This window comes from Pelmatolapia mariae, linkage group LG5 (assembly GCF_036321145.2).
Source record: "Pelmatolapia mariae isolate MD_Pm_ZW linkage group LG5, Pm_UMD_F_2, whole genome shotgun sequence".
Classification (NCBI taxonomy): domain Eukaryota; kingdom Metazoa; phylum Chordata; class Actinopteri; order Cichliformes; family Cichlidae; genus Pelmatolapia; species Pelmatolapia mariae.
The window spans coordinates 20,073,042-20,095,711 of record NC_086231.1 but is presented as its reverse complement, the minus strand read 5'-3'; the positions used below and the strand labels follow the sequence as shown (position 1 = coordinate 20,095,711).

Below are 22,670 nucleotides of genomic sequence, written 5' to 3'. Positions count from 1 at the left end.
CTGATTTTTTTGTCATACAGCACAAAAAGGTCGGCAGATAATTGATTTAAAACTTTCTCCAATTAGCACTTACGGCTCATTTTCTTTTCTTTTTCAGAGGGTTCATCGATTTTAAAGCGATCAACCACATCAATTTTCCTCTACTAAATAAATCTGAATACTGAAAAACTTTCTAAAACAAATAAAAAGATAAATATAAGATGGAAGAAGCGCAAAAGTAAAAGCAGTGCACATGTCCCTTTGTTTTGCTTCCAAGATTATCCATGCGGTCTTTAGCAGCTTAACCTTGTTTTGATAGCTCACACACAGCATTTGCTCTCCCGGGCCTCGGACGCTTCACCTCTCCCTCTCTCTGACCAACAATAACCTTTTACCCAGAGAGCTCCTATAGGACCAGAGCAGGGGCAGTTCACAGCACAGCCAACCCATTCGTGCGCACTCAGGGAAATGGTGAGGTGGCACAAAGGCCTGAAACGTTATTGGCTCTGACCAGAATCAGAAGGCGGGGACTGTGACAATGAATGTGCTGAGACACATGTTTACAATAATGGAGCAGAGAAGAAGAATGGAGCTGCACGGGATCAATGAGAACTGTGAGTGTCATTATCAACTAAGATTTTTATAACCACAGAAAAAGACTCTCAGAAAAGTTTTATATTTCCACGTGGCTGTCTCTGATACTTGTTCTGAGCATTTTTGTGTGCTTGTATGTTTTATGAATGTCAGATTATCTGGTGTGTTTACTCTTAAATCTGTTTCTGGGTCAGTTGTAGTATTGAATGAATGAACTTCAGTGTGCTGAAAGCTCCCAGAGTCAAAAAACAAGAGAGAGGCTTTTACAATGTTTGTCCTGCAAGGAGGAACCTAAATATATCTGACAGCTTTTTCTTTCCTGGAAAAAAAGGAGAGTCACTCTCCTGACTTGCAAGGCTGGATTTGGATGGCATACCTGAAGCTTACTTAAAATGTTTGCATGATCTCTTGCAGATGGTGCCTCATTAGAACAGAATGACGGTGAAGAAAGTTAATGAAAGTGAGTCCAGGAGGACACTGTGAGCTTGCGAGTCACAGGACGAACGTGTAAAGCAGATGTTAAATGAGTAATCGCAGGAGTCGGTAGCTTCTGTCTCTGACTTTACTGTACTCTACCAAGTACAGCACTTTCCCTGCTCCCTATCACACTGAGGCAAGGGGAGGAAAGCCATCATGAGTACTGTTAAGGCAAACTGTGAAGATCACTTCTCAGCGATGAGTAGCACTCAGCTGCTGAACACTTCGCCCGAAGAGTCTGTGTTTGCTCCACAGCCTTCCCAGAGGATTTCACCCACTGTGTTGACAGTCCCCTGTGGGGTCTTTGGCCCCTTGCCGCCACCTCCTGCAGTCTGGCCTCCACTGGACTTCGCCCTGGGCGCTCTTGCCTGCTGCGCAGCCTGTGTGTTCACCAATCCTCTGGAGGTGGTGAAAACCCGTCTGCAGCTACAGGGGGAGCTTTGTGCTCGGGGATCCTACCAGAGACACTACCGTGGGGTCCTGCAGGCGCTCTGGGTGGTGGGCCGCACGGATGGGCTACGGGGCCTGCAGAAGGGGCTCTCAGTCGGGCTCATCTACCAGGGTGTGATGAACGGCGTGAGGCTGGGCTCGTACTCCTACTGTGAAGCTCTGGGGATCACCTCTTTCCACGGGGGGAGTCTGCTGTCAGGGGCAGGTGCTGGAGCTCTGGGTGCCTTCATAGCTTCTCCTGCCTATCTGGTAAGTTTACTAAAGTTTCTCCTTTTTATAGTATCTTCTATAGTCATTGTTTCCAGAGGAAGGTATTTCAAGACAACATGAAGCTCCATAGACATAAACTCCTTTAGTGGTCTGCCACTGATTTGGCTTTTGTGCATCATTAAAATCAATTCTATCTGCTTTTTTTTTTTTGGTTAAGTGTTTTTTGTGACTCTTTTAATTCAAATGAAGTGTCTACCTGTGAGCATCCTCATTACAATATGTATTAATGTAAATGAATTTACTTTTTAGGATCTTTTGCATTAATGATTTTTAAAGACAAATCTGTGCAGTCTCAACACATGAAAAGAAAATGCCAAATCCATCCATCCATCCAATGCTGAGGTGGTCTGGGCATCTGATGCCAAATATGAGAGAATTAAGAGAAGAAACAATCATGTTTGCTTCATGTGTGGCACTTTCTTAAATACTTTTTATTCCCTGGTGTTAAGCTTGTAATCTCAAAGATTTATTTAATCTTTCTGAGAATAGTGATTTGTGGCATGCTCTATATCTCGCCTCTTGTGCGCCTAGTCTTTGTGAATCTTTAAAATATAAATATTTTACAAAGACTTGGCTGCTACATCAGTATTTTTTTGTACAGTGTAGGTCTGTGTGTTCAATAGGTCAAACACCAAACCTCACGGGAAACTGAAACCTCATGCACCACAGAGCGCGATTAGATTACACCCAACCTCAGAACCAGATTATTTAATTAACAGCTGGACAACTAGCATGAGCAACCCCCCTCGCCTCCCAAAACAAACCCCCAAAAACAAACCCCCCCCAAAAAGAAAACAAGAGTGCTAATGCAGAGAGACAATTCAGTCATCTGATATTTTTTCCAGAAAGGTCTTTTTATTCAAAGTGACTGAAAACAGTTTGTTCTAATCATGTTAAAGCAGAAGTAACAGAAGCATTAGATCTCCCACTAGATGTGTGGCCTGGATGACAAACTCTCAGGGACTAACTAGGTCACTCATTGCTAAACTGTGATCCGCAGCAAAAAAAACCAACACTCTTCTAAACTTGTATCACAGTGTAACACAGAGGATTTTCCGTAAACACAAGTAATATGTTACAACAGGATATTTCTCTCTTTTTTTTGATATTCAACAGTTCTTATTCATTATTAGCACAAAGCCAAAACAAAACAAACAAAATACAAGCAGAATCACATACATTGCAAATGTATGTAATGATTTTAAATTACATATATGGGGAGAGAGGGAGAGAGACAAATATTTACCATCTACTCGTCCATAGAATTAAAAAAGAAGAGACAAAAGTGAACTCCCATCCTTTGTGCTCACTTCTTAATTACACAACAGGATATTTCTACATTAAAGGAATAGTCACATTCAACATTCAAATACATCATATGGTCTGTATGTGTAGATGTGGTTCAGATGAGTGAAGTTCAAACTGATCCTCAGCATTAGGAAGAAAGGTGATTTACATGGCTTTGAATGTTGTTATTGGTGTCAGACGAGCTGGTCTGAGTACTGCTGATCTGTTGGGATTTTCCCACATAGCCATCTTTTGACTTTAAAGAGAATGGTCTGAAAAAAATATCCAGTGAGCTGTAGTTCTCTGTGTGAAAATGGAGACCGGTTTCAGCTGAAAGGAAGGCAACAATAGCTCAAATAACCACTTTTTAAACCCAAAATATGCACAAGAGCATCTCTGGGGATACAATTCACACAAGTTTATCAAAACTGAATCACAGAAGACTGAAAAAACATTGCCTTGTCTTTGAGACTGCATTTCTGCTGCAATGTTCAGATGGTAGGGTCAGAATTTAATGCAAACAACATAAAAGCGTGGATTCATCCTACCTAGTGGTAATGTAACAGTGTGGAGGATATACCAACAGGGCATCATTTAAACACCACAGCCTGCCTGCGTGTTGTTGCTTCTCTTGTCCATCCCTTTATGACCACAGTGTACACATGTTCTTATGCCTGCTCCCTGCAGTGCAAGAAGGGTGCAAAACAGGTTTGCAGCCCAGTACTAGCAAGGTGTACTTGAAGTGGCTAGTAAGTCTATATTGGAGCAATTTTCGGTTGCTGTAATAATTGTTTTTTCTCATAGAGACCCCACAGAAATTCTTTTCCTGCAAGGCAAAAATTGTGGATCAAGTCTGCTGGCATTTGTGTACAATATATTGTAAAGTTTATTCGAAGAAAATTCAAACTTCTAGGAGCTCGCGTTTGAAATTATGTGAAGTTATTGTTCTTCCACTATTTCCAGTATAAAATCTGCCCCCTCCCTCCACCCTTTGTTTCCTTCCTGAACGTCTGCAGCAGAATAATTATACAACTAGGGAATTATGTTCCAAAAAGACTAACTTTGGAAATTCCCCTCTGAAATCGTGTGGTGGAATCTGGTTAGTGAGAGACCAGCAACGCTTTCAGACTAACTTGACAAAATGTGACTAAATGGAAAGTTAAAGAGGGGGAAAATAAATTACAGTGGCTTAATGAAAGGACAGTAAAATGAAATAACCTTGAAAGAAAAGAAAAGCTAAAATACAAACCCGACATCTGTCTGCATTTGAACTGAAGGGCAAAGAAAGAGACCCCAGACCATTTTCAAAGACACCTCAAAGGTCTTCAAGCTGTTTTTGCCCAGTGTTTGCTAGATCACATAGATGTTTGGCATAAAGTCATAGATCTAGGTCATTTAGAAAGTCTTCAAAATGCAGTATGATCTCCAGTTTAAATCCAAGTGTGCATTTTGTTAGCAGTCCGTCTAAATGCTCTCCAAAAAAACATCACTTTCACACCAGCGTCAAACTTCACCATCACTCGATTTATGTCCTCTGCATTTCTAAACTGTACCACTGTTTTTGTTGTTTTTCTGCCTCAGCTGCCAGTCAATGCATCCAAGTCCATCTAAGCTTTCTGGACCGTCATGGAAAGATGATACTGTCTGATGACGTATTTATATCACGGTCACTAAATATATCCTGAATGTTTTTCTTTCCGCCTGCTGCTGCCAAACCTATACAGTATGTTGTGGGTCCTTCTGTGTGCTGCTGGCAGGCAGTGAAGGTTATTTTACTGACACCATATCTGATATCAAGAAGGAAACGATGAGTCTTCTTCTCCTTTTTTATTTAGGTGTTTTTGTTTTACATGAAATGCGTTATGATTTCACAAGCAGAAAAAAAACTTCCTTTACAAGGAAAGTGCAAATGAATCACCGAACCAGTATTTGACCAGCTCCTGACAATCTGCACGTTGTGTAACTCCTTCCTGTGAATATTAGCAGGGTTATCGGGTATCCTTACACAACTCATTCTAACAAATGACTTGGTGACAAGTCTGGTGCTCTGTGCACTTTGAGCTCTGTTTCAGCAAAGCATTAAGTGAAGCTCGCTGCTGAAAACAAACCATAAGCCTGAATGCATTTTAAAACTTGCTTGCTGTGTTTTCTTCATAGGTGAAAACCCATCTGCAGGCTCAGACTGTGGCAGCCATTGCAGTAGGTCACCAGCATAACCACCTGGTAAGACGGACACATTTCACATAAAACACAAGAATAGCTTACAAGCTGTTTCAATGTTTAATGATGTCAGTACAGGTGTATTAAAGTACAATAACTGGCCAGGATGGTGTAAACTATGTGCTATAGTATAATAATTGTGTATTTTTTTTATCAGGTGTTCATTTGGTAATTAAAATTTGAAGCCCATAACACTCCCATTAATATAACATACCAATATAGAAAGCTGATAATAAAAACGTTAATTGTTGGCACCTGAGGAGAAGAGTGAAAATGGTCATTATAAACACTGCGTATCAGGAACATTATGTACCTGTGTTTTCAACAAAAAATGGATACAACTTGTATTTGACGTGTATTTAATATTTTTCTCTAAAATGCAGTGTGGTGAGAGTATAAAACTAAAAGTATAAGTTAAATTATAGAGAAGCACAGTAAAACTGCAGACGCATGCTGTTTAAACAGTACGTGTCTGCCCTTTAACCATCAGATCATATAATCTGCCCGGCCAAAAGAAAAAGGCTCCACCTATATTTACTTAAGCAAACCAGTAAGAGCCTTCCACTGGATATTTACTGCAGTAATTAATATGGTTTAGCTGGATACAGGTTATTTAAACCTAACTGATGTAGTGAGCTGCTTCTCATTTCTCAAACAACCATATCAGAAGACGCATCATGTGGTTGTGGAAAAGATGGGTTAAATTATTTGCCTTCATTAAGCAAAGACAACAACTAAGGCGATTACTGAAACTACCAAAACCAGGATAAAAGCTGTCCGAAATGCCAGAGCTAGCAAATTAAAACTGAAATATGCTAATTGATATTAATTTTTTTTATTATTATTCAGAAGGTTCATTAAACACTCAATTTAAAAAATAAAAATAAAAAAAAAACCCATGCAATTTCAGGCAGTTATTTCATGGTTCAGGCTTTAAAGGGGCTTGTTACGAAAGGACCTGGGAGGATAGAGATGAATCATCATCAAAAAAGGAAGAAATGTGGTTGGAAAAAAGTGATCGTGATTGGAGATCCTTTAAACATCTGGTAAAATCAGATCATAAAAAAATCATCAGCACAAGTCATGGATATGTCTAACACTGAAAGTAAGTACATTTGCAAACACACATGATGTGAAGCAAACTCGGTGGACTAAAAACAAATCGCTGAATCTCTTTAAGGCTTATCAGGGAAAAAAGGCAGGAACAATAGAAACAGATCGTGTGGTCTGTAGAGTCCAGATTTATCCTCTTCCCCAGTGATGTCTCCTTCAACGTAAGAAGAGAGGCGGATGAAGTGATGCACCCATCATGCCTGCTCAGGGCCTGCTGCAAGAACCTGCAGGGGGCAGTGTTATAATCTGCAGATGCTTCAGCTGGTCAGGTCTACACCAGTGATATGTGCCCAAAGAATGAGGTCAGCTGACCACCTGAATATACTGAATGGCCATGTTCAGCTATCAGTGGCATGTCTTGTATTCTAAATTGGCAATGCCAGGATTGATCAGGCTCCAACTGTGAAAGAATGGTTCAGGAAGTGCGACACATAACAGCAGAAAAAAATGAAGAAACAAAGGCAATTCTGGATGGAAATAAAAAGCGTATCAAAAACAGTGCCAAAGTGAATGCATTATCAAAGGTTAATAAATACAGCTCCATACATACATGTTCTATGTTCAAATTTGCAGCAAATTCCTCCTGAAATCAGCTGCAGAATCAACAAAAACGGAAAGAGCTGGTCTGACTTAATGTATTCAAGGCAATTTTAAATGGGTTGCATGAAGTTACTTCAGGCTGCCTGAATATTATTACCTTTATTTCTGGCTTTAGACAAATACTTTTACTAAGGTATTCGTTTTCACAAATTCTTGTTCACAAATTTTAGTAAAAGAGATTTTAAATAAAGAATAAATAAGGAATAAACTTACAGAATAATTATTTCATTTTTCCTGTAAAAACCTGACTTGTTACCCTCTTATTCTAGTGTACCTACCTTTGAATATTTGTAGGTAAATGCAATTACGAATAATTTTTGTAGATAAAATAATTTAAATCCCATTTAATTACAGGGGAATTACACCCTTAGTTGCAAGCTGTGTTATAAAGTTTTGAGTGTTATTATCTGTAGCTTCTACTCACCAGTGCCTTTGTTTTCCTCTATTCCAGGGAGTGTCTGATGCCTTTGTTACCATCTATCGAAAAGAAGGTTTAATTGGTCTTTGGAGGGGTGTGAATGGGGCTGTGCCTCGAGTCATGGTGGGATCAGCTGCTCAGCTGGCAACCTTCACCTCAGCTAAGGAATGGGTGTCACATTCTCAGGTAATGTTATCTAAACAGCCAAAGGTTTTATGTCATATGTGACCAAGCTGCTGCCATCCGTTGAAAGTCGGATCATCTTTCTTTGTGTCCTTTCAGTGGTTCAGTCCAAACAGCTGGCTCGCAGTTTTGATGGCAGCTGCAGTCAGTGGAGTTGCTGTGGCCATTACCATGACACCATTTGATGTCATTAGTACTCGGCTCTACAACCAGCCGGTGGATGAGTTGCGTAGAGTGAGTCTGTCTTCAACACAGTTGTCCTCATTCTCATTAGTTTCACAATCTAAAACAAAAGCATACTGTAATTAAAAAAAGCAATATGAAATCATTTCATTTATATTATATATTTGTATTGACCTTTATCATCTAATTTATATATTTTTATAGATATATTATTTCATTTTTTTTCTTATATTAGGCATGTACAGGTCCTTCTCAAAAAATTAGCATATTGTGATAAAGTTCATTATTTCCTGTAATGAACTGATAAACATTAGACTTTCATATATTTTAGATTCATTACACACAGCTGAAGTAGTTCAAGCCTTTCATTGTTTTAATATTGATGATTTTGGCATACATAACTCATGAAAACCCAAAATTCCTATCTCAAAAATTAGCATATCATGAAAAGGTTCTCTAAACGAGCTATTAACCTAACCATCTGAATCAACGAATTAACTCTAAACACCTGCAAAAGATTCCTGAGGCCTTTAAAAACTCCCAGCCTGGCTCATTACTCAAAACCGCAATCATGGGTAAGACTGCCGACCTGACTGCTGTCCAGAAGGCCATCATTGACACCCTCAAGCAAGAGGGTAAGACACAGAAAGAAATTTCTGAACGAATAGGCTGTTCCCAGAGTGCTGTATCAAGGCACCTCAGTGGGAAGTCTGTGGGAAGGAAAAAGTGTGGCAGAAAATGCTGCACAACGAGAAGAGGTGACCGGACCCTGAGGAAGATTGAGGAGAAGAACCGATTCCAGACCTTGGGGGACCTGCGGAAGAAGTGGACTGAGTCTGGAGTAGAAACATCCAGAGCCACCGTGTACAGGCGTGTGCAGGAAATGGGCTACAGGTGCCGCATTCCCCAGGTCAAGCCACTTTTGAACCAGAAACAGCGGCAGAAGCGCCTGACCTGGGCTACAGAGAAGCAGCACTGGACTGTTGCTCAGTGGTCCAAAGTACTTTTTTCGGATGAAAGCAACTTTTGCATGTCATTCGGAAATCAAGGTGCCAGAGTCTGGAGGAAGACTGGGGAGAGGGAAATGCCAAAATGCCTGAAGTCCAGTGTCAAGTACCCACAGACAGTGATGGTCTGGGGTGCCATGTCAGCTGCCGGTGTTGGTCCACTGTGTTTTATCAAGGGCAGGGTCAATGCAGCTCGCTATCAGGAGATTTTGGAGCACTTCATGCTTCCATCTGCTGCAAAGCTTTATGGAGATGAAGATTTCATTTTTCAGCACGACCTGGCACCTGCTCACAGTGCCAAAACCACTGGTAAATGGTTTACTGACCATGGTATTACTGTGCTCAATTGGCCTGCCAACTCTCCTGACATGAACCCCATAGAGAATCTGTGGGATATTGTGAAGAGAAAGTTGAGAGACGCAAGACCCAACACTCTGGATGAGCTTAAGGCCGCTATCGAAGCATCCTGGGCCTCCATAACACCTCAGCAGTGCCACAGGCTGATTGCCTCTATGTCACGCCGCATTGAAGCAGTCATTTCTGCAAAAGGATTCCCGACCAAGTATTGAGTGCATAACTGAACATAATTATTTGAAGGTTGACTTTTTTTGTATTAAAAACACTTTTCTTTTATTGGTCGGATGAAATATGCTAATTTTTTGAGATAGGAATTTTGGGTTTTCATGAGTTATGTATGCCAAAATCATCAATATTAAAACAATGAAAGGCTTGAACTACTTCAGTTGTGTGTAATGAATCTGAAGTATATGAAAGTCTAATGTTTATCAGTACATTACAGGAAATAATGAACTTTATCACAATATGCTAATTTTTTGAGAAGGACCTGTATTTAAGGAGAAACTGCCTTTGAATCTTATTGTGCTGTGTACAGTGACAATAAAGGAACTCAGTTTATTTCAGTTCACTAAAGACTTGCTGTGTTTTTTTACATCTGTTTTGTAGGGGCGTCTGTATCATGGATTTTCAGACTGCATGCTGAAGGTGTGCAGAGCGGAGGGCCTGCTGGGTTTGTATAAAGGCATGGGCCCCGTGTTCCTGCGACTGGCCCCGCACACGGTGCTCAGCATGCTGTTCTGGGATCTGATGAGGCAACAAGCAGTGAAGGATAAGTAGAGCTGAAGCACCTATACTTGCACACCGAAAGCACAACTGGGCTCTGCTACAGCTGTCAGAGTGCTCTCTCAGTTAACGAAGCACTGAATTTAAAGCAACTGTGTGACATTTTGGGAAGTATACTTATTTACTTTTCTTTCCAAGAGTGAAATGAGAGGGTTCATGGATGTTTTTATGGTTAATATGAAGCTAGCATCTGGTTAACTTATCTTAGCATAAAAACAGCTAGTTTAGCTCTGGTCAAAGTTAATAAAATAGTAAATGGTAACTCCTTAGAAGCATAATAATTGCATATAAAATAACAAGCTGTTGTTTCAACACTTTTTATTAAACACGCAGACCTAATATAAAATGCCGGTAAACTTTAGAGGTACTGATAGCTGCTGGTAGCTCTGACAAGCTAGCTGTTGCCTTTCATTTTTAGTCTTTATGCTAAGCTAAGCACATGCCTGCTGGCTGTGGCTTTATATTTAACCAACGGACTGGGTGCCATATCAAACATCTCATCTTACTCTTTTCCAGAAAGAAACATGAACAAAATTTCAAACTATTGCTTTAAGTACAAGCTTTTCTCTCCCATCTAGCACAGAAAATGAACACTTGAAGCACTTAATCAAGACTGGCATGTTATGCACATACTGGAAGACATCTTTCTCTAAAAATATGTCTCGAGTGTATAAATTTTTTGATCAGGGTTTCTTTATACCTCAAGCTTAAGTCTCCTAGGAATTTGCTTGTTAACTCATCAGTGTGTGAGTGCGGTTTACCTGAAGAACAAGTCATCATCATTAAAGCAAACAATTGCTTGCCATGTTTATTACACTGTCTAGATGCCTTGTCTGTTGTATTTTAAAAAAAAAAAAAAACAAAACCTGATGGGATTTTCTTTTTTTAAATTCACTGACTTGAACTGATGTAACTAAAGCCAAGAATGACATTTGTAATTTCAATTTTGTATGTGCAGAAATTTAACCTACTGGTACTTAAAACTTTAAAAGCAATGAACAGTCCTAATAAAGATTTTTTGTAAGAAACCTGTCTGGTTTGTTTTTGTTCTCAGGATAGGTGGTGAATCTTTTGAATACATTGCTTTAAAACCATTGTAATCTGTGGTGTTTTTTGTTTCTTTGAAATGATTTAATTGACTGGGGTTAAAGGTTTCTTTTTGAGAGGATTTGAAACCCCTTTCATCAAGAACTGATTGGACTAAAAGCTGTAGCCATATCACGTTTCACCTTTGGACCTTTGGGTGGATGGAGCTTACTAAAACCTGATCAGCTCGAAGAAATAAGGGCAAAGTCATTCATTTGTAGCACCACTTTGAGTGTTATTGCTGAAACGTCACAAGAACATCATAAAGATGTTTCTCTCCTTGATCCTGGGAACCACTGGATGGACACCTTTTGATTCAAAACCATTTGACTGCTTTCTTCAAGGTCTGAAAACATGTTTTATCTGATTATGGTTAAATTCTCAGCACTTTTCAATGTCATGTCTCCTCTTTACTGGCTTATTTTTGGTTGTGTTTTTTTAAAGGGCTTGTGGGTGCATGTGGAATATCAATGCTGTACAACCTGCTGAGAGTTTACAATTTTGTTCAAAATTCCAAGTGAGTTCACCCTTTGAAAGGAAAAAGGGAAAGCATGGCTTGATTTTCAAGAGCGTTGGAGTTATTCTATTTTGTCTGCACACAGTGATTCTGACTCTGGAAATGGAAGCAAACCCAGGTCATCCTCACTGGGCACGCCTCTGAGAGGGAACTGGAGATCAGCCCTCCAGTTCTGGATTCTGACTGTCCTCCTCTCTCTGATGGGCTCGAGGGTTTTCTCCCTGATAGTGCTGGAGTTTTCCCTCAGGGCTGTTTCTACCTGGGCGTCAGCTGGACTGGTGAGCGCCTCCTTAACAAATACTGCAGCTATATTTATGCATTGTTTTATGCTTGTATGTATCTGCTTTAGAGTGTTCTTTCATTACACATTTCTAATCCACGTCTCTCAACGCAGGATGCCAGTGGCAGAGGTCTAGACATGATCCTAATCCAGAGCCAGTTCTCCCTGGGTTGTAGCCTCACCGGTACTCTGATCTTCCTCCAACAGGGGGCTCCACACAGCTCCCTCAGCTTATTTCTGGCAGCTGCTCTCAGCTGGAAACTGGCAAGCTTGAGCCACAGTCTGTGGATCCATGTGGCCAGACTCTACCCGCTGCACAGCACTAAACATTACTGTGGGAAGTGCATCACTCTTCTAACCTCCGGACACACCATACTGGCTTCACTGCAAAGAGCGGTTGTCTTGGCTTTTGCTGTAGCAAGTGTTGCTTCCACCGCTACGGTTTATGACCACTTCCTGTCCCAGAAGGATGCTATGAAGTTCTGGACTCTGCTGACGCTCTGTTACATTATGTTGCTCGTGTATATTCAAGGTGATGGTCAGTACTGCTGAGAGTGGAACTTAATTATCCTCAGAGAGGAAAATACCCACGCAGTGTTAAGTAATAATACAAATATTTAAATCGATTTAAATAATATTATATGGATTTAAGAAATAAAGGTAGGCTATAAGTGATGAAATGAAGCCCTATAAATGTAAAAAGCAACATATATGAATTAAAAACTTAGAATTGATGGCAAAAACACAGCCTATAAAATCAGTAAGCACAAGGCCAAGGCTTTTTGGCATCATTGTGTAACTTTTCTGTCTGTACTTGCAGAGGACGAGCATCGGCAGACAGGCACAGCGGCCCTCCTGCACTCTGTAGTTATGCGGCTGGGAGCCTTGCTGGTCCTCATGCTTGCAATGGGATACTGGTCTGATGTGTTTCAAATCCTCATCGCGTTCCTGGGAGAAGCAGTCTGTCTCTTGCCTTCTCGGGATCTTCTGCAGGCTTTGCTGAAGGTCTGGTCTTTGCCTCGTTTAATTTTAGTTGCTGTAGTTGTGAAAATAACACGACAGGAGGTTGAATTCTCATGTTTCCTTTTCAGGAAGAAGAAGAGGAATCAAGCTTGAGCAGATGTGACGAGCGCTCAAGTCACAAAAGAACCACAATTAAAACATCATCACGTGGCAGATAACGGTGCACTCAAACTCCACCACAATGATTATCATTGACTGTCTCACCTGTAAAGATGCACTATTACTTTGTGTTGTAATATAATATTGTGCTTAAAGGCTTTAATTGACTTCTTGCTGTTTTGGGGTCTTATATTAAACAGAAATAATATAAAAAATAAGCTGATTTAGTATTTAATGTCCAGCCATTTATTTATTTATTTTTTTCGCTAAGCCAAGTCGGGCTTGTGTGGGAGCTGGAGTCTGTCCCAGCTTTTATGGGGAGAGAGGCGGACAGCTTGCCAGTCTATCACAAAGATAACACAGAGAGACCTACTTGCTTGTTTTTGGACTGTGGGAAGAATCCAGAGAGAACCAACACAGGCACAGAACATGTAAGCTCCACATAAAGAGAGGCAACAGTGGTAACCACTGTGCCACCCATAATGTGTTTTAAATGATGGGAGCCAAATATCTGAAAAGATTTCCAAGCTGCATAACAGAAATGATGTATTCAGGATGATGGTCTTCAACATTGACACACGTCTGTACAACAATTTAAGTAATCTAGTGATGTAAGACAGGATGGGGACTGTGGATGTCAGTCTGTGAAGTTTACTGTGATTTTTTTCATAAAATATTCAGATATTTACATTTTATTGTTATATGAACTGAAGAGGAACTGGTGATGTATTCATTAAAGGATGGCTGTAATCAGGGCATTAACCCAGTGAAGTTAACTAGTTTAAATAGTATTCAGTGTGTGCTAGTTTTGTCCCCTGATTACCAAGACTTTGAAGTACAATTTTAAAATATATATATATACATGCAAAACTACTGAGTCACATCTTGGTTTTTTTAGATTTTGTTAGGACAATGGAAAATGGGTGCAGCAATTTATTGAAATGTGCAAACAAACATAGAAATACAGTGCTGCTCAATATAGTTTTTAGACCTGACACTTGTCCAGTTTCCACAGATGTTTCAAGCACACACCACACACAGTGTAGAGATATTCCAAGAGCTCAGCTAATAGCTTTTTGGAAATCACCTTATTGGTTAAAATAAAAACAAACAAACAAAAAAAATACTATTTTATGTCTGTCAAATAAGTGCCTAAAGATTTTTTTTTTGCTAAGTTATCTGTTATGTGTAAACGCAACACTGCTTCATTCCTTGAGTAAGGTGTCTTTTCAATATTTGAATGAGTTATAGGTTCAGTGGTTTAAAGATTTTAAAAAGTCCTGTGAAGATGGTCAGGTACAAAGATTGGGCTGAAAATGAGTGAAAAAGCAGCCAATGTCCAAAGAAAAGCTTTGAAATACTTTCAGAAATCCTGGTGAGACATTGCTCAAGACCACTAAAAATAAAAGTCTAGTTCCTTGGAAGCAAAATATGAAGAAACTGGGGGTGAACCAAGACTTTTGCTGAGTCTCGGGCCAACATATTGATTCCATAGGGTTAGGATCACTGTCAGTTATGACTTAGGCCTCAGAAAGTTAAACGAGCACTGCAAACACAAACGTCAGATCAGAGTTCTGTTAATCTGGAGTGATTTTTAAAAATCTGGAAACAAAACAATCCTACATCGCAAACTAGAGTTGTCAAAGGAGAGAAAGAGAGAGAGAGAAGAAGACACATAGGAGGTGGTGATAGAAAACTATATCCAACTGGATTAATGTGAATACTGTAGGAATCAGTCGTTTTGAAGTTTTACCCTTCAGGACTAACAGCCCGATTATGCTGCCGTCTCCTGCTTCGTTTTTTGTCTCTCCCATAACATTATTTAGATTTAATGAAAGTAATCTTTACTGAGTAAAAGCTTGACTTTTCTGCCTTAACACTTACAAAGTCAGTGTGCGTGTAAAGTGTATTTTTTAGAGCATGCAATTGTTTTTTCCCATCTGTATGTTTCTTCCTGTTCCTTTGACTTCCTTTCATTCTTTTCAGCTTTTGTTGCTGTTCTGCAAAATCCACCCCTCTAAAATCACATAAACATAAAAATGACACTGCGGTGTTGGTGATTAAATTGAAAAGTCAAGCTGCTGAAAGCAACGAGATGGTTCAGAGGGTCTAATGAGGATTTGGGCTGTTGGAAGGCGGAGCGTGGAGGTCTGGGGATTGTGTCATCAGTAGGCATGCTCCCTCCTGCAGCCGTGACATCACTGCAGCATTCCTTTCCACAGAGCTGGAACAACAGAGACCCCCATCACTCTCCGCATCGCCATCTCCTGTTAACCCTCTCTGCACATTCCTCCCTCTCCCTCTCTTCTTCCAGGCTGACCCATATCAATCAGGAAAGTTTTATTCAGCGCTCGGTCTCTTGCTCCATCTTCCTGTTTGACTTTTAGGAGGGACCTGACACGCTTTGGCTCAAGAGAGTAATCATAATATTTGCTGATCAGCACATCTGATATTACTAAGACTGACTGTGATGGCGAACAGCAAACACAACAAAGCACTTCTTCATAGCTCCAACAGACATCACTCTGTACCCCCCCGCCCCCCTTCTCCTAATATACCAACATCTCCTCTTGCACAATGCCCTGATTCACTGCACCGTAATGCCGCTGGTCCTGGAAAGCTGAACACAAAAGCTCCCGATGAAGTCCAGCACCTATTATCGGACAGTGTTTTCTGCTCTGTCCGTCCCAAATGGAAGCAGTGCCATGAGACACTGATAGAGAGTCAGGGCTTAAGTGATATAATGTTGTGGGGGAAGGGACGAAGGAAAGAGGGAGAAGAAAAAAGGGAGGCAGACTCAACCAGGGAGGTAGGGAAAATAAAGCTGACAGAACAATGAGGGAGAACTGCACAGGGGAGAAAAAGAGGGCAGTTTGAGATAGAAATTTGCTGGAAAAGGCAGGTACAGTCACATCCTGCTGGCATGCAGAGAGATAAAGAACTGGGAGTTTGCTTGTGTGTGTGTAGGTGTGTGTGTGTCTCTGCCTGCCTGCTTGCTTCTGAGTAAAAACCTTACGAGGAACTTTATGGCACTGTGTATTGCATTTGTTAAAAAAAAACAGAAAAAAAAGGCTGTGTGATTTTGGTATGAGTGCACACATGTTGCATAACTCAGTGTGGGTGTGTGTCTACGTTCATGCACTCTTGTCTGTGTGTGTGTGTGTGTGTGTGTGTGTGTGCAGCCTGCCAAGTTTTCATAGTAGATGAATGTGTCATGTCTTTTACTGCACTTTGTCCGAGATTAACTGTTCACCTTTTACGGTCGGGCGGGAGGCGGTGTTGTCATTCAGCCAGAGAAGGAGGAGGAGGGGTCGACTGACGGAGGGAGGTACAGAAGGAAAAGGAGTGGCCTTCTGCAGATAGCAGCCCCTCTCTACCGGAGTAAAGTCTTCTCTCTGAGGCAGTTCATAGGAGGGAAAATAAACCAGAGATTTGGGAGATACAGAAAGGGAAAGAAGAAAGAAGCAAAGAGAAAGTGCATTTTCTTCCAGGTATGTGACACAGCCAGTGTGAGTGGTTTTACAGCATACAGATGATTCACATTTGTGCTTTCTGACTCTAGTACCATTCATTATGGTTAATGAGAGCTGTAAGCGGGTGAATACAGCTGTGCAACTATACCTAGATTAAATTAGATCAACATGATAGGAAATAAATGTCTGTTTTGTCTTCAGTATGAGTTCTTGTAGTTTAGTGTTGCTTGATATTACAAACTGAGTCTGTGGTTTATGCTGTGTTTCTCTCTGTCGCAAGCAGTCATGAGTTTATTCTTCTGTCTTCCTTTCAGGCTGCGTGAGACTTTTGTACAGTCATGGCATCAGCAGCTCCACCAAAAAGGGTGGTTTCTTCTGTCTTCATCACTCTGGCTTCTCCTCACCGAGCCACCGTGACCCCACAGCAGCAGCCCACCCTTCAAGCCCACAGTGCCCCGGCTAGAGAGAAACTGCATCCTGCTGTAAGAGTCAGCCCAGGTGACAGCATACCTGCCCTCAGGCACAGCAGAGAGGACAAGTCACCTCCGTCAGAGTCTTATGGCGGCCTAAAGAGCAAAGGCTTGACTAATGTGGGGTCCTCGGCCCTGGTTTCAGGCCCACAGAGCCACAATCCCCCCAAACGTGAACCAGGCAAAACACAGCTTCAAGAAAAAAATGACCAGAGGAGTTCATCAGGTATTTATTATATATTTGATTTTTTTCCATAGTTAAATAGACTATCTATAAAATATTAGAAAATGGCCCTGCAAGGCCCTTTATTGGATCCTCCCCAGATCAAAATGATAATTTATGTATTTCCTGACCTGCATTTCAAAATATCTGATCCCAAAATGTAAAATATTGATTTTATACATCTAAAAGACTTTTAAGAGAGCCAAAAAGGTTTTCTTAAATTAACTCTAACTTTCTATCACTGGAGTCAGTGAAAGTTCAGGCTGAAGACGATGAGTAAGATGAACTCTATCTTCGAGTATGAAGTTGAAAAAACAGCAGCCTCTGACTGCATTACTTTCTGTGTGTACAGAAAACACATTAAAAGGAAGAAGAGGCAACAAGCTAAACCCTCAATCCAGCTGCAAGGATTATAAACATTTTTAATTTGTTCATTGTGAGGCGAGATTATTTTAGGAAGGTCATGGTAAATCTACGGAAACTCACTCATGTGGGTGTAAAGTGATTCTCTGCTTTGTATTGTGCTTAGTTTTTTTTTGACACACACACACACACACACACACACACACACACAGAGCAGGCTGTCACCATGTGTATGTGTATAGACAGGTGAGACAGGTGACAAATTAAAGGAACAGCTAACATTACCAGCCAGTTTCCCAGACAGGGATTGAGCCTTGTCCTAGACTTAAAGAAAAAAAAATCAATGAGGATCTCCTCAGAAAAGTTTCTAGGCTTAATTCATGTCTGGGAAACTGAGCCCATGTGTTTTGGTAAGGGTTTCAGTCACTATGAGGCCCCAGAACAGCTGCAGCTATCCTTGGCATTGATCCTCCAAGTCTTTGACTTCTACTGAAGGGATAAACAGATTCTCCTAAAAGATGTTCCCTATTTGTATCTATTTCTTTTTTATGATGGTGGTTCTCATGGAGATATGAAATTGGGATGACATAAGGTGAACGTGTAGGCCATAAACCATGATTCATCAAACCATGTTTTACACCCTCCTGCCCCGTGGATAAGGACAGTTTTTTCCTGGAAGAGACAACTCCCATCAGGACACAAATATTTTATCGTTAGACCCAGGTTACTAAAGCAAGAGTGTCAAACTGACATCAGGTGCTGGAAATATACACTATACAGATACGCTTGAACTTGAGGTAAAATGCATGTCCTACATATCTTCTCTCAAATATGTAACACCTGAACCAGTAAACAAAAAGTCACTGTGCAGACTGCAGTATCAACCAGGAGGGCCAAAATGCATGGGGAATTTAAAGTGATGAGTGATCCAGAATAAAATCAGTGAAGGGCCATGAGGGTCTCGATTTTAAAACATGTACTCTGAAAGGACAAGTAGATCAAAACTATGTCAGCACAGTGCATCAGATCCCCTCACTACATGTGATTAAACATTCAGTTTTTTCATCTAATTTGTCATTAGTCTGTTTTTTTAAATCAGCTGTCTATGCTGCTACAAAACATCTAAAATTGTGTTCTCATGCCAAACAGAGCTTTCCCCCCCTCCTCCTCCTCCCCCTCCCTCTCATGCACCGCCTCTACGTCCGGGAGAGTTGCTCTCTGAAGAATCAGCACTTCCACCACCTCCTCCAGCCCAAGAGTCTTTCCCCCACCCCGTGACCCCAGGCCAGCAGCCAGTTTACAACCCAGAGGTATGCAGACTTATCTTACAGTGTCACTATAACAAATGACATTTAAAATCTTTCAGTTTGCAGCTTCAAAAACGTGATGCCAAATTTCCTTTAAAAAAAATGCCTTCAATTATTTTAAACACACGAGTATTTATTTTGTCTGCAATGAAGGATTAGCTTTCCACAGCTTTTCCACAAGCCTTTCACAGTGGCTGTAAAGCGCCATCACCAAAACATAAAGAAGTGTGCACACTTGCTTTCACAAAATCACCAACTTCCAAACTGCTCCCGTAAATAAACAAAAACTTTATTGCTCCATGTCTGTGTAGACAAAGATCAGTTGGGGGGGGGGGCTGCTAAATTATTTTCTTCCTCTCCAGTTTCTGAGAATTTTACTGACTGAATAAAGGCTGAAAGGTTTCCCTTTAAAAACGCTTAAACTCAACAACTCATCTTTGAATCACCAGCAAGTCTTTACACGAAAGAAGGTAAAGTCTTTATGTGACTGGTGAAAAGGGTTAGAAATAATCTGTTAAAATCAGTAGAACTGAAATGTTTGAAGTATTAAAACCAAACCTTAAAACCACAGTGAAATTAAAATGTTTGTGTGGCTTGGTTCTGATGATGTGCTGTGGATGACGCTGATGTTTCTTACGCCTGTCACATTCAGAGCCACTTTTAAACAACTCCCATATGTGTTCAAAATCAAGCGCTGCTAAATTATGCAGTTCGCCTCTGTAGGCCAAACTCAACTTGTCAGTTTAATAATGTGCTTTACATTTAAGGTGAAAGCAAGAACACCATCTAGTGGGTTAAGCTCAGATGATCAAATCCACAGGATCCACCAAAACAGCCAAGACAAAGAGAGCAAAGGTAACCTGATCTCTTTTTATACATTTTGCCACTCTGCGTGCCACATTATTATAACCTGGTTTGACTTTGTGTGTGTGAACAATCCAGATCTGTGCGGCTTCTGTCGAAAGCCAGTGGCTCCTTCTGAACCTGCGATAGAGGCCTTAAACAGGACTTACCATGATGGCTGCTTCCAGTGTAGATCTTGTCACATTCCCCTGGCTGGTAAACAGTACTACAACAAGGCCGGGATCCCGCTCTGCGAAGACTGTTACCAGGTAGCGCAATGCAGCATGTTAACCAAGCTGTGAATATACATGCAAACTTTAACCTCCTGAAACCTGAGCTCTTCTTTGGGTTTAATTTTTTGTGTTTCTTCTAGCTTTTTGAGATTAGCTGGACCTGATGAGTAGAAAAACTAAACGTCACCGTTGAACAGAAAGGATTTTTTAAAAACTGGTTTATTTTACAGCAATGTCACCGCTTCTGAACATTTTTGAAGTGTTGAAATACTGAGCAGAATGAAGCATAAGGTGCAGAAAGCCCAAAATGTGTCCCCATATGAGGACACAGGGTCTCAGGTGGTTAAAAAAAAAGCTCATAGCCATGTTTTTTTGTTGTTGTTTTTTTACATTTGTGCATGCATATTTTAAGCTCAATGTAATGTTTCACAGGACTGCTAAATGGTTCTTATACAGCGCCTTTCTACTCTTTATACTACAAGCCTCATTCACCCATTCACACACACACCCATTTTTTTCTAAGCCTGAGTGCTCTCTGTCTAACATTCACACTCTGATGAATGCATCAGGAGCCGGGGATCAAACCACCACCACCCTACAGTTAGTAGACAACCTGCTCTACCTGCTGGACACAGCCGCCCCATTCAAGTAGAATGTCTTTCTCCACTACATTCATTAAAACTTTAAGTGAAGACAAATTATTTGCAAGTTCTTCATTGCTGAAGCAACCATTTCCCTGCTCTATTTCCTCTCCAGTCAGCTTGAGACCACTGATTCTCTAATCAACCAGCAGAGTTACTGCGCATGCATAATGATACACCTGTTGCCTTAGAACAGTGGGTAAGAGAGGGAATCCAGGAAGTCTGTGAAAGTCAAGTTAAATCAAAGTTTCTTTCAAACAAAAATGGCTCCAGATTTTCATAAAATCCCATAAAATGCTGGATAAATCTGTCATCGTGATGTGTTACAACAGACTGAAGAGCAATAAAAAAGCCACGAAACATGCAAACGGATATCTGTGTGGCCCCTCATCGTGAGCCCCAAATTGGACCAACAATTCAGATCAGATGGGATTTTCATACTTACAACATGTAAATAAATGCTCAAGCACTTGAAATGATCACATGTGGCGAGTAAAATGTGCAGAGGGCAGGGGGGGTCTGAGAGAAGACAAATAACTAGATCTATGTCCAGGTTCATGTTTTCATAAAAACAACCAAGCTTGGTAAGCTTGCACTATTTGATGCCTCAAACATTTTCAGAAACAGACCCAATGCAAAAAAAAAAAAGCAGATTAAAACGTAAATTTTTACAGTAATTAACGATGTATCTTTCTCCATGTCTTAGGCCAGTTTGGAGCTCTGCTGGGCATGTGGGGAGGCTATCACAGATCACATAATCCGCGCACTCGAGCGAGCATACCATCTTTCTTGTTTCACCTGCACAACATGTAAGAGGCAAATTGGAGAGCAAGCTTTTGCCCAGGGAGAAGTTGGAGAAGTTTACTGCCTTCAAGACTATTACAGGTATGAAGGGGGAAAAAACTATTTGAAGGGTTTAGGTAAAGGATCAATATATACAGTTGTGTTCCACTTGATTTGACATGTTATTACAATGCTTTTGTCGCATTATAAACCACCCCTTTGTCTACAAGTGTAATAAACTTCTCTTTTTCATCTAACATTGTAAAGGAAATACGCTCCAAAGTGTAGTGCCTGTAACCAGCTTATCATTCCACAAGAAGATGGTACCGACAGCTATACAGTTGAATGTCTGGGGCGTTCCTACCATGAGAACTGCTACAGATGTGAGGTTGGTGTTTTGTGTGTCATCATTTCCCTAGGGATTAATAAAGTATTCTGATTCTGATTCTGAAACATTTCACTACACAGACACATTCACAAGGATACAAACACAGAGACAGATATTATTTCAGTACCAGCAATAAGTTTTTTCATATTGTGTGCAGGTCTGCGCCATCCAACTGTCTCCTGAACCGAACGAGCATGGCTGTTATCCTTTAGATGGGAAGATGCTTTGCAAGCCCTGCCACCTGAACCTGGCTTCTGGTCAGCACTAATCCCACGTGAACAGCAACCAAGAAAAAACTGAAAAAAGAGATGGGAGACTGTGCTTGTGCCTTTAGAATGAATGTGCAAATGCCTTAAATGCTTCCTTCACTAGAGAAAAACTATATTTTTACAGTATATCATGCTTTCTGAAGATTATCTTCTTCTTTTTCATCATTTTGCACTTAATACAATCTACAAAAGCAACAATTATATTCCTGCAACTCACTTTACAAAAAATGTATGAGAATAAATGGAACCCCAGTCAGTATGCTGTTTCTCAGTCATTATACAAACATATAAACAATCAACTTTAACTTGAAAAAAAGGATAGAAAAGTAATCTAATATATTTTTATCTCTATTCACCTTCAAACTGCATCTACATCATCAAACCAAGCAGACAAACCACTAACAAGTAAGAAGTAATCGTCAAGCAGACTGTTTTTAACACTGTCTTCTGCCTTGATAAAACAAAGTTATCCGGCATAGTATCAAAGTCTCATTTGGATTCCAGTGAAATTGCTTTATTTATAGTCACTATCTCAAAAAAACCTTGCTGTAATTCATATCTCGTACACATGTATTAAATTGTTTTATGAAAAACATATTTGTTATTTTTGTTTCTGTTTATCACTTCACTTTCTTCATTTTTTAATCAGGGGCTACAATATGTTGCAGGTATCAACAACAGCTCAAAATAACAGCAACAGTTGCCTCAATGTGCTTTTTATTGTAAGATAATGCCTGTACAATATTAGAGA

General features: G+C 40.4%; 3 protein-coding genes across 3 annotated transcripts; all 3 read left to right on the top strand.

The window, feature by feature from the left end:
- Positions 1–518: 518 nt before the first annotated feature.
- slc25a34 (solute carrier family 25 member 34) lies at positions 519–10,786 on the top strand. The gene is made up of 6 exons (XM_063473035.1): positions 519–593; positions 988–1,749; positions 5,215–5,280; positions 7,442–7,594; positions 7,691–7,825; positions 9,745–10,786. Exons 2-6 carry the CDS (start codon positions 1,207–1,209, stop codon positions 9,913–9,915), a joined length of 1,068 nt encoding a protein of 355 aa, XP_063329105.1. The 5' UTR covers positions 519–593; positions 988–1,206; the 3' UTR covers positions 9,916–10,786.
- Positions 10,787–11,275: 489 nt separating this feature from the next.
- LOC134628201 (transmembrane protein 82-like) lies at positions 11,276–13,028 on the top strand. Its single transcript, XM_063474970.1, has 6 exons — positions 11,276–11,351; positions 11,452–11,524; positions 11,610–11,802; positions 11,919–12,336; positions 12,625–12,809; positions 12,896–13,028. The coding sequence occupies exons 1-6, from the start codon at positions 11,276–11,278 to the stop codon at positions 12,983–12,985; spliced, it is 1,035 nt and encodes a 344-aa protein (XP_063331040.1). The 3' UTR covers positions 12,986–13,028.
- Positions 13,029–16,225: 3,197 nt separating this feature from the next.
- Positions 16,226–22,483, top strand: fblim1 (filamin binding LIM protein 1). Its single transcript, XM_063473034.1, has 8 exons — positions 16,226–16,417; positions 16,714–17,095; positions 18,605–18,765; positions 19,530–19,617; positions 19,705–19,874; positions 21,186–21,364; positions 21,530–21,650; positions 21,808–22,483. Exons 2-8 carry the CDS (start codon positions 16,738–16,740, stop codon positions 21,916–21,918), a joined length of 1,188 nt encoding a protein of 395 aa, XP_063329104.1. The 5' UTR covers positions 16,226–16,417; positions 16,714–16,737; the 3' UTR covers positions 21,919–22,483.
- Positions 22,484–22,670: the final 187 nt, after the last annotated feature.

Excerpts from the sequence above, each read along its gene's own strand:
- slc25a34 (XM_063473035.1), top strand. The coding sequence starts at position 1,207 with ATGAGTACTGTTAAGGCAAACTGTGAAGATCACTTCTCAGCGATGAGT. Across the intron at positions 1,750-5,214 it reads TAGCTTCTCCTGCCTATCTG|GTGAAAACCCATCTGCAGGC; the intron begins GTAAGTTTACTA and ends TTTTCTTCATAG. Across the intron at positions 7,595-7,690 it reads AATGGGTGTCACATTCTCAG|TGGTTCAGTCCAAACAGCTG; the intron begins GTAATGTTATCT and ends GTGTCCTTTCAG.
- fblim1 (XM_063473034.1), top strand. The coding sequence starts at position 16,738 with ATGGCATCAGCAGCTCCACCAAAAAGGGTGGTTTCTTCTGTCTTCATC. Across the intron at positions 17,096-18,604 it reads TGACCAGAGGAGTTCATCAG|AGCTTTCCCCCCCTCCTCCT; the intron begins GTATTTATTATA and ends CATGCCAAACAG. Across the intron at positions 18,766-19,529 it reads AGCCAGTTTACAACCCAGAG|GTGAAAGCAAGAACACCATC; the intron begins GTATGCAGACTT and ends TTTACATTTAAG.
- LOC134628201 (XM_063474970.1), top strand. The coding sequence starts at position 11,276 with ATGTTTCTCTCCTTGATCCTGGGAACCACTGGATGGACACCTTTTGAT. Across the intron at positions 11,352-11,451 it reads ATTTGACTGCTTTCTTCAAG|GGCTTGTGGGTGCATGTGGA; the intron begins GTCTGAAAACAT and ends GTTTTTTTAAAG. Across the intron at positions 11,525-11,609 it reads AATTTTGTTCAAAATTCCAA|TGATTCTGACTCTGGAAATG; the intron begins GTGAGTTCACCC and ends GTCTGCACACAG.